Source organism: Mirounga angustirostris, unplaced genomic scaffold, assembly GCF_029215605.1.
Source record: "Mirounga angustirostris isolate CCGP_5_RB_7025 unplaced genomic scaffold, mMirAng1.0.hap1 SCAF_1, whole genome shotgun sequence".
NCBI classification, from domain to species: domain Eukaryota; kingdom Metazoa; phylum Chordata; class Mammalia; order Carnivora; family Phocidae; genus Mirounga; species Mirounga angustirostris.
Genome location: NW_026991709.1, coordinates 14,790,537 through 14,801,933, shown reverse-complemented (window position 1 = coordinate 14,801,933; position 11,397 = coordinate 14,790,537). Strand labels below are relative to the sequence as shown.

Here is an 11,397-nt window from a genome sequence, read left to right as displayed (position 1 = left end):
ATGGAGAATCTCTCTCCTGACAAGTTAACCCTGAAGATGCAACCAGTGGACTATGACAGGTACAGATCTGCACTGGAACACACATCACATCACTTCACAAAAGGAATGGCTGTCTGGCTGACAAGTGAGGCCAGCTGACAGGGTTTCTCTGTTGGCTTCTTTGGGCTCTCCCTCAGCTTTCAAGCCAAGGTCAAGTTTTTCTCATGGCAGCCCCTGGTCAGTGACTAAACAAGGTGGTAGAATGGCTTTTTTCATTCACAGGTGCTCCTCTCTTAAAACTTTTTGTTCTTCTATCAGTGTCTCAGTGCCTGCTTCCTGGAGAATACAACTAGCAAATAGTCTCTCTATTCTTTCTTGGAATTTGTTGTTTCCACCTAAGATTATTTTCCTTCAGCCCAAAAATATCTGTTAGTATTTATTTCAGTGTAAATTTATCTGAATAGTGAACCCATTGGAAATTAATACTCAATGATTATATTGTTCAAAAGAAAAATAAAATGAAGAATAAGGGTGATAAAAGAGGGTTATTTTATATAAGCATTTTTTTTGAGAGAGAGGAGAGGGAGAGTGTGGGGGGAGGGGCAGAGGGCGATACAGAGGAAGAATTTTTTTTTTTTTAAGATTTTATTTATTTATTTGACAGAGAGAGTGAGAGAGCACAAACAAGGGGAATAGTAGAGGGAGAGGAAGAAGCAGGCTCCCTGCCAAGCAGGGAGCCCAAAGCGGGGCTCGATCCCAGGACTCTGGGATCATGACCTGAGCGGAAGGCAGACACTTAACCATCTGAGCCACCCAGGTACCCCCAGAGGAAAAATCTTAAGCAGATTCTACACTCAGCATGGAGCCTGACAGGGCACTCGATCTCCTGACCCTGAAATCATGACCTGAGCTGAAATCAAGAGTCGATACTTAACTGACCGAGCCACCCAGCACCCTTATTTTATATTTTGGAGGAAATTACAGGAAAGGAACTGACTTTGAAAACGCACAAAACTCATTCAGTCTGAACAGTGGAGAGGCTGAGTTGTTCTAGGAGGTAGGCCCCAGGTTCTTTTAAAATTTGGACAATGTGAATGAAAATATGTAAAAATACATTAATAATATTTTTTAAATGGCATTTTCTTAAAGATGTTATTTATTTATTTGGCAGAGAGAGAAAGAGAGCACAAGCAGGGGGAGCAGCAGGCAGAAGAAGAGGGAGAAGGAGGCTCCCCGCTGAGCAGAGAACCTGATGTTGGGCTCCATTCCAGGACGCTGGGATCATGAGCCGAGCCAAAGGCAGATGCTTAACCAACTCAGGCATCCAGGTGCCCCTTAAATAGCATTTAGATGAAAAGTTCCATAGGCTAAAAGTAGGTAGAAGAGATACTTGAAATCCCTTTCTCTTCATTCCCTTTTTCCAGATTCCCACATTGTCACCATCACTCCTGCTCCCTCTTCATATGGCCTGAGTCAACCTCTTCTTGTGACTCCATCTCAATTCAGTCTTTTGCCTTTAAATGTTTGTCTGGTTCCTTCCTATTTTTAGCCACTTCCCATTATGTGTTATTTTTCTTCCCTCCATTGGATGTGAGAAGTACTGTATAAAACTAAGTGATAGATGGAAAATAAATTTGGAGAATGTAAATCAGTGGTGACAAGTAGAATCAATCAGAAGTATCCTTATAAAAAATAAAGCTATGTCACTTATCACTTGACATAGTAGAAAAGTGACAGAAAGAATTCCCGAGCAAAGCAGGAATAGATATACACGGAGTCATAGCCAGGGGGAAAAGAAGGGGCTTTCCTGGCCATAATAGGTTGAGGAATACTGGCAAATTGTTCTGAAATTTCTGAGATAGGAATGATCACTGTACCCATTGCACCCGTAAGTAGAATAGGTACGAAGCTAGTCAACTGCAATGACAGAGAAGGTTAATGAATTACACAAATGCAGAAGAGGATATGCAGATGATATGAGAGGACTCTACCTATACTGTGCTGTACCATCTGATGAGTATATAAAATACCCAGTGCACAAAATCATCTTAAACTTCAGAATTTTCTCATTGTGACTAATCTGAACTCATATCTCCTGTCAACATGTCCCACAGCTACTGCTCTGGAAACTTATTTTCCCAGGCCCTTGGGGGAGGGAGGTCCTGAGCTACCTACCCAGGCTCTTCCTATGGCTCTTCTTACCCCCAACAACCTAGTCTACAGCATTGACTGATGCTCTACCAGCACCTGCCAGCTGGGCTCCTCTCTCCACAGCGGCTGTCAGGAGACCTGATGTGAGCCTACCAGCTGCCAGGCATCCTGTGTGGTGTCCAGCCCCTGCCAGACATTTTGCTACTGCCCGAGGATCTCCATGATCTGCAGTCCCTGCAAATCAATTTATATCATATCTATGGGTCCAGCAGTGTCTTCTCTTTGGATTATGGATCTACTAGCTGCTACTCACTGGGTTGTTGATCCAGTGGTTTTAGACCCTTAGGTTATGGAGTCCGTGGCTTCTCTTTCCTGAGCTATGGATCCAGTTTCTGCCACCCAACTGACTTTGCTTCTGGTAGCCTCCAGCCATCTTGTTGTCAATCTACCTATGTATCTCGCTTCTGCTAATCAACTTGTTGAATTCTAGTACATTTATGCAAAGTCATCAAAATGTCTACCCAGAGTTCCATCATGCTCATTATTTCCAGTGACAGCTATCTTAGTCTTTGATCACCAGTTCCTTACCCAATTTCTATCAAGCATAGACTAACAGACTGATTTTTGCATCCTTTTAATTTAATGACTTAACTCATTATGGATGAAGTTCATGGTAATTTATTTTCTGCCCCAAATGGATAAAAAGTTAAATGATTATAATCCAATAAACTAATTTATTCTTATTGAAATATTTTTATGTTATTTTTTATATATTATTGAGCAGAGTATGTGTTAAGTTTGATTTGACAGGTTTAATAAAAGCTCAATGTGCATCTCATAGTAAATTTTGGAAGTCTAAAAACTTGTGAATTTGATCTGATTTCTTCAGATTATGGATATTTTTCTCATTCCAACTACAGTTATTGGACATCCATATTTTTTAGTTTTAGAATTTTATGAATTATGGTCTGAGAATTAGGATATATTTTGAGTACTTCAAAAAACATGAGTTTTATCTATGTGGACAGAGGGAATGTGACTGAAGTTGACAGATTCTTCAGGAATTTCATTAACAAGAATAACATTCAGATTTGCATGGTTAATATAATAAATGAGAGAAAAACTAAAATGCCAGTTTAAAAATATATATGAGCCTTAAATGAATTCTAATGAGTTTACCCAAATCTTATTAAAAATGGCCAGACTCACACATCGATTGATGAATGTCCAACATAATTCACTTTTTTATATGTATGGAAAGATATTCTTAGTGGGAAGAATGTATGTGATTCCCTATCAATGTTTTACTAAAGCTCAAAGTAAATATAGGTGAAAACAAAAAGCACTTTATAGCAGTGGACCTAACTTTTCATTTGGATCTCACCATAAAGTTGGGGACACTATATCTTTACTCTTTGGGTAGTGTTCTCATCTTTCGTAGGCCAAGTACTTAAAGAAACCCATATGAGACTAAGATAAACAGCAGGTTACTAAGGAATAAAATTATATAAGACATTATCCCTAAATAGTGCTATAATCAAGGCTCAAAGAATATCCTACTCATTATTTTCTTGGACCCTCGGATAGAACTATGAGAAAGACAATTTTTAAAATTCAGGTTATTATTTATTTATTTGTTTTATTTATTTATTTATTTATTTATTTATTTATTTGAGAGGGGCAGAGGAAGAGGAAGAGAGAGACTCTTAAGCAGGATCCATGTCCAGCCCGGAGCCCACTGCAGGGCTCTATCTCACAACCCTGAAATCATGACCTGAGCTGAAATCAAGAGTCAGACACTTAACCAACTGAGCCACCCAGGCACCCCCAGTTTATTTTAAATAGAAGGAAATGAACACAAAGTAGATCAGAGTCTTCCTTAGTCATGAAAACCAAAATTGTCTCTCAGATGTTGCCAAATATTCCCTGGGGGATAGAAGGCATAATCACTCTTGGTTGAGAACAATTTATCTAAACTAAAGTATTGTGAGAAATGGAGGTAAAACAGAGAAAGGAATTTATGCAAATATGGACTATAGTGAAAAAAATTAACATACTTGTATTTGGAGTCCTAAAGTAGAAAAGAGATAACACTGGGGAGAAAATATATTGCGGAGAAATTTAAAATTTTTCCCAAAGTCAATAAAGGCTGCAAAGTAAAATTTAAAGACCGAGAATACCACACCTACGCACTAGTAAATCTGATGAACACCATGACAGAAACATTTCTAAGAAACCTGAGAAAGAAAGCTGATTTCTTTTTAAAAACAAAAAGTGACAATAGGACTAAAATACAACTTACAAAGATAATTGAATGAAATATTCAAAATTCTGAAAGAACATAGATGCCATCCTAGAATACTATGCTCAATAAATAGGTGCTTTAAAATTGAAGATAATTTCAGACAACAAAAAATTGAGAGAACATCTCAGCAGCAGACTGACACTAAAATATGTACTGAAAGTTGTCTGGTAGTGAGAAGGAAAATGTCTTTACCCGTCAATAAGAAAAAGTCTGAAATTCAGGTATGAGCTGACTTCTCCTCCCATTCTTAAGACTGTATACTTTCTTGGTCATGGTATGACTTCCCAGGGGACATATACAAGTAACCCTTAGTCTACATTGGGCAAATATAATAGAAACACTTTCTCAATAACAAATAGACAACAATTACCTGATGCCATCAATCTTAATATTCCAAGTCATGGTTTTTAAGTAACTGCCTACTTGTTAAGTTGACCAATCAAAGTTGAATCTTCTGGATGGTCAGTAACAAGCTGAACAGCAACTCCCATAGAATAATTAGATGGGTGGCAAAAGTAGGATCTAAAATAGATAATGGAAATCTGTTAGTTCCACAAACCACAGATTTGAAAAAAATAGGTAAAAAACAGAGATAGGAATCAAATACATACTTGGAAGCCATTATTCCACAACTCAGAGCCAACATTTTAATATAAAATCTCCATATATACATACACATATTTGAGAGAAAGAGAGAGCACACAAGTAGGGGAGAGGGACAGAAGGAGAGGGAGAAGGAGAATCTTAAGTATGCTCAACTCTCAGTGAAGAGCTCAATGCAGGGCTAGATCTTACAAACCTGAGGTCAGGACATGAGCCAAAATCAAGAGTTGGAAGCTTAACCAACTGAGCACCCCCTACCCTGGCACCCCTTTACTGCTTACTCTTAAAAGTGGGATATTATGGTTCTTCTATCTGTACCTCAATCTGGCATTCCAAGTCTTTGTATTGGAACTCTTAGTCCTTTCATGTTTTATATATATTCATATGTATATATGTATACACATACATATACGTGTATGTATGTATGTTTATATATATATATATGAGTTTATATCTACCAATGTTTATATCTATCAATGTATAATTTTCTTATTATTTGGTCTTTTAATTACTTTTGCTTTCCTTTTCTGCTTTTTTAATATTAGTTCAAAAACCTTAATATTCTCAGGGTACCTGGGTGGCTCAGTCATTAAGTGCCTGCCTCCAGCTCAGGTCATGATCCCAGGGTCCTGGGATCGAGCCCCGCATCAGACGCCCTGCTTGGTGGGAAGCCTGCTTCTCCTTCTCCCACTCCCCCTGCTTGTGTTCCCTCTCTCTCTGTGTCTCTCTCTGTCAAATAAATAAATTTTTAAAAATCTAACAAAAAACAATTATTTAAAAACAAAACAAAAAAAACCTTAGTACTCTCATTTCCCCCATTTAAGTGTAATATTTGCATTGTTTTACTAATTTTAGAATTTCTTAGAAATTTCAATGTACATTCTTGATTTATTTCTGCTTAAATATAAACTATTATTGTACAATTTCCCCAACAATGCTAAAATCTTAGAATGCCTTATATCAAATCCCTCTCTTTTTAAGCATTATTATTCTTGTGCATTTTAAATACATATATTTTAAAGCCAAAAATCATTTCAATTATTGTTTTATAAATTTGTATTCAAATGTAATTTATATTTACCCACACATTTACCTTATATTTCTTCCTGCACTTCCATATTTCTGAGAATATTTTGTTTGTACCTAAAGAGAGTCTTATAGTATTTAATTTAGAGAGCTCATTAGAGGTAAGCATTTAGGTATCCTGCACTAGAGTACTAATCTCAAGGAGGTGGTCTAGGGAAAAAAGAAGATGCTTGACAATAAGTGAGAAAAATGTGAGAGAAAACTTGATGGGACTGCAATGCCCAACTAGGGCTATTCTAGAAGAGTGAGATGTCTGGATGACTATAAAGACAGATGGTAAAAAGGCACAATGTATTTAAAAATTCATCCATTTGAAATTGTTTTGATTTGAACAACATTTAATTCAACAAATTAGAAATTTAAAATAAGGTAGAGGAGAAACCTGAATGTCTCACTCTGTCCTCTGTCACTTACTTCTTCCCCTCATCTCAATTGATAAACACTCTTTGAGGGGCTCAAACTGGCCAAACTGGTCTCCATTTGCAACTTTGTCAACGTACTATTCTTGCATCTTGCTTCCCAATACTTGTCTAGGGTTCCTTCCGTTCCTAACCTTTCTCCATTCAGTTTGTAACATTGTTGGGCCTTTTCCATTGGGTATGAGATACTCTGCATTAATATTTAATACTTGGAAAATAAGTTTTGGATAAAACTGAATGGTCACAAGTAGTTTTCAATCTTTAGAAGGCTTTTTGGCAAAGCTGAAGCTATTCCTGTAACCAAATAGAAAGAAAGAAAGAAAGAAAGAAAGAAAGAAAGAAAGAAAGAAAGAAAGAAAGAAAGAAAGAAAGAAAGAAGGAAGGAAGGAAGGAAGGAAGGAAGGAAGGAAGGAAGGAAGGAAGGAAGGAAGGAAGGAAGGAAGGAAGAAAGACAAAAAGAGAAAGAAAGAAAGAAAAAGAAAGAAAGGAAAAGAGAAGAAAGAAAAAGAAAGAAAGAAAGAAAGAGAGAAAGAAAGAAAGGTGATGTCATTTTCATCTCCACCCTTAGAAGGAACTCACACCCCAGCAAAGCTAGGATCAGATACATGTACAGCATATACCAGGAAGAAAAGGAGGGACATTCCTGGCCAAGTTGACATGGCCATTAATGCAAAACAGTCATAGCATTTCTGATATAAGAATTTTTCCTTGGCTTTGTGTTATAACAAAATTTATTATAGCCCTCATAAATACAATAGGTAGGGAACTATGCAGCTGCAAATTACAGAAATGATGAGTTAATACTATGCAAATGAAGGAGTACAAATATAGGGATGAAGCTTTTGTCACTTTCGACACCTACAGCTGAGAATGTATAAATGCCACAGTCCAGGAGGTAGAATAAACCTCAGAATATTCTCTGTGAATTCAGTATTCACAGTGTTTTCTCAGCAGAGCTCACATCTCCTATGAATATGTCCTACAGCTGTTGCTCTGGAAACTTCTCCTCCCGCTCCCTTGGGGGCTACCTGCGCTACCCAGGCTCCTCCTGTGGCTCTTACCCCAGCAACCTGGTCTACCGCACTGACCTCTGCTCTCCCAGCACCTGCCAACTGGGCTCCTCTCTCTCCAGTGGCTGTCAGGAGACCTGCTGTGAGCCCACCAGCTGCCAGACATCCCGTGTGGTGTCCAGCCCCTGCCAGATGTCCTGCTATCGCCGGAGGACCTCCACGCTCTGCAATCCCTGCTGGATGACTTACCTTGGGCCCAGCTTTGGGTCTAGCAGCCACTGTCCTCTAGGCTATGGATCCAGAAGCTGCTACTCACTGGGCTGTAGGTCCAGTGATTGCAAACCCCTGGGTTATGGAGTCTGTGGCTTCCCCACCTTGGGCTGTGGATCCAGATTCTGCTACCCAACTTATTTTGGTTTTCATAATCTCCAGCCATTTTGCTACAAACCAATCTATGGACCTGGCTTCTACAGATTAACTTGTTGAATGTCCAGATCGTTTTGCAGAATGTTAGCTATTTTATTCTCAAAAGAAACAACTCTCTTTATGGTCTCCAAAGACTAATTGCTCACCCACTCTACGGCCACCAGTCTAGCTTTCAGATGGGTTCTTGCAGAATGTAAAACTAAGCAATAAGCCTAAGTTTTAAATCATATAGCTGCGTTAGTGATGGAAATCATAATTATTACACATCCTTCAAAAATTTAAAAAAACTAATTATTTTAAGTAAATAAACACATTTATCCTGGCATCCACATATGTTGTTTTTATTATTATTTATTACGTATTTATTGAGTAGGAATTTCTTTTAGTGTTATTGGGTATATTAATTAATATACAAAAATATATACATAATATATGTATGTAAAGGTTAATATAAGATTAATTTGCTTCACAAAGTAAGCTTTGAAATCATAGAATTTGGAGAATTTGAAATAAAATTTTCATATTTAGATTTTTTTCCTTTTTATATGAACCTTGTATAAATAAATATCTCAAGAATTAGGAAAGCCTAATCCTTTAAATCATGTAAGTCCTTGTATCTCTTTTCATAGGAGAAGGAAAAGTACAAAATTTGGTGTATACATATGAAATGTAGAGAGAAAGAATAAAAGTTAGATATATTGGTAGGTTTGCACATGAAACAAAAATTAAATATAAATCTAACTTGTGGCTTCATATTTTCAGAAAATACTAAATATAAAGCTTGAATAACTTCCATTAAACTCATCCAATGTTGGCTGAGAAAAGTATTGAAATCTTTGAATCCCAGAAATCAATGGAATTCATTTCTTTATGGTAATATAAGAAGGAAGCCAGTTATGCTTGATGTAAAGATTTTTGGTTCAGGATATGTATTTGCCTCTATGTTTTCCAATAACTCAATTGACATATGGCTGAGAACCACAGCCTTTATGTCAGCAAAAAGTGGAGATCCATTATTTTTATTTTTTATAGATATGTGTTAATCTTTTAAAGGCCGTGTATTCCAGAAAACAATATGTTGCTATGTGAGACACAGTTTGATAAAGAGACAAATCTAATAATAAAAAAGAATTATCTTTGGGGTGCCTGGGTGGCTCAGTCGTTGGGTGGCTGCCTTTAGCTTGGGTTGTGGTCCTGTGATCCTGGGATAGAGCCCCGCATCAGGCTCCCTGCTCGTCAGGGGCCTGCTTCTCCCTCTCCCCCTCTCCCTGCTTGTGTTTCCTTTCTTGCTGTCTCTCTCTCTGTCAAATAAATAAAAATAAAATCTTTAAAAAAAATTATCTTTGTGTTGAGCTAAATAAATGTTCAAATAGATTTTCAAGTCATTATTTCTTTAGAATCTTAAGCAGCACTCTGAGGGGGAGATATATTTTATGTGCTAAATTTCTTTTAAACATGAGGCAGTGGAAGCTCAAAGTGAGTCAAAGTCTGGTCAAAGATCCCAGTTTTATAGAGAAATCAACGTTCACAATTTCCTGATAGAAGCTACTATGAAAAACAAAAACAGAAATCGCATAGGATGGAATAGAGGAAGTTTGGGAAGATAAAATGGAATGAACAAAGCAGAAAGTTAGCTGGTATGGTTAGGGAACATTTGGGCAGTTAATTTACAACAAATGGAGGGTTTATTTGGCAAACAGCGCTAGTTATTAATAATGGCTGCACGTTACCCCACCATTTTAAAGTCTGAGTTTTGAATGATTTCATATTCACCTATTAAATTTATTGGAACAGATTTCTAGTGATAATCCTCCAGGTTTCTTGTCTGTTCTAAATAATTTTGCATTTATCACAGAATAAATATTCTTACCAACCATCCTCATATATAGAAACTTAACATGAGGGGCACCTGGGCGGCTCAGTTGGTAAAGCGGCTGCCTTTGGCTCAGGTCATGATCCCAGTGTCCTGAGATCAAGCCCCACATCAGGCTCCTTGCTCCACAGGAAGCCTGCTTCTCCCTCTCCCACTCCCCCTGCTTGTGTTCCCTCTCTTGCTGTGTCTCTCTCTGTCAAATAAATAAACAAAATCTTAAAAAAAAAAAAAGAAACAACATGATATTTATATCAAATATAACTTTTGACAGCATCAGACTGGATAGCTTAAATCACTCTTATGAATAAGAACCTTAGTAAACCTTGATAATGCACAAACTCTGGAGCACTATCAGCTAAGAACTGCTAAATCAAAATTAGGACAAGTTTTAAGTAAAAATAAATGTCGGTATTTGGGCTACTTTCTTCCTGAGTTTTCCACTGATTCCAAAAATGTTAATGGGCTCCTGGTACGAATGAATAGAATCAGATTCCAGGGCCCTTTTTTTTTTTTTTTTTTTAAGATCTTGGAGTACAGGTAAACATTCTAGGCTTTTAAAGACTCTATTAGAATTTTATGAAGAAGCAAACATAGAATATGTTTCATAGGAACTGAAGTCAACCTCTGAATTGTATAATTCTTCATATTCAAAGTGTTAGTAATCTTACCTCAGCTTGGTACAACCAAAGTAAATTCCTCTGCAAATAGACCCATTCAGAGACTCAAATTACCTATGGTAATTGATTAAAATTACCAATGCTACCAAAAGGCAAAACCAAACCAAACTAAGAGACAACACAGAGCACAAACAAACCTACAGGATATCCAGATAATGTACATATTGGAAATGTTCAGAAAAATAATTGTGATTATTATTCTTAAGAAATTAAACACAAAGTTTAAGAATTTTAACAAGAGTACTAGAATATATAAAAGTGAACATGAAAATACTAAAACTGTAAAATACAATAACTGAAATGAAGGAACCTTATTTGAATTGAAGACAAACTAAAAGAGTCTAAGACTATGGGCTAGCCTCCCCCTCAACTGAGATATAGAATATACTAATGAGCTCAGATCAGAGTGCCAATATACCTGGTGGGAGTATAGGCAACGTCGTGATGCATTCAAGCTGATTTAAACTGGGGAAGGACAGTCTGCTTAACTCAATTCTTTCAGGAATCTTACTGTTAAGCTCTTTGCCTTCCTAACATGCAGAAGGAAGTATTTACATTCTCTGGAAAATGATAAATCAATATATTTGCATACATATATTTTTGTGTGTATATGTATATTGATCATATAATCATAAGAGTTTACAAATACAATTGTAACTCTATATAAATATAAATATTTATATTTCAAAATCCACTAGTCTTTTATTTACACTATCTATAATGCAATAAAACATTATAAACTATTTCAAAGAGCATGTAGATGTTACCCAATCAAAACAATCAATAGAAGCAAATTTACATTTATTACAAATATTAGAATTAGTTGGCACAGACTTTAAAGGGACTATGATGAACATGTGAATAATTT

General features: G+C 36.7%; 1 protein-coding gene across 1 annotated transcript; it reads left to right on the top strand.

The window, feature by feature from the left end:
• Positions 1-8,039, top strand: LOC135362425 (keratin-associated protein 13-2-like). The gene is made up of 2 exons (XM_064577403.1): positions 1-59; positions 7,475-8,039. Exons 1-2 carry the CDS (start codon positions 1-3, stop codon positions 8,037-8,039), a joined length of 624 nt encoding a protein of 207 aa, XP_064433473.1.
• Positions 8,040-11,397: the final 3,358 nt, after the last annotated feature.

Coding starts and splice junctions, on each gene's coding strand:
- LOC135362425 (XM_064577403.1), top strand. CDS start 1: ATGGAGAATCTCTCTCCTGACAAGTTAACCCTGAAGATGCAACCAGTG. Junction 60..7,474: donor CAACCAGTGGACTATGACAG/GTACAGATCTGC, acceptor CTGTGAATTCAG/TATTCACAGTGTTTTCTCAG.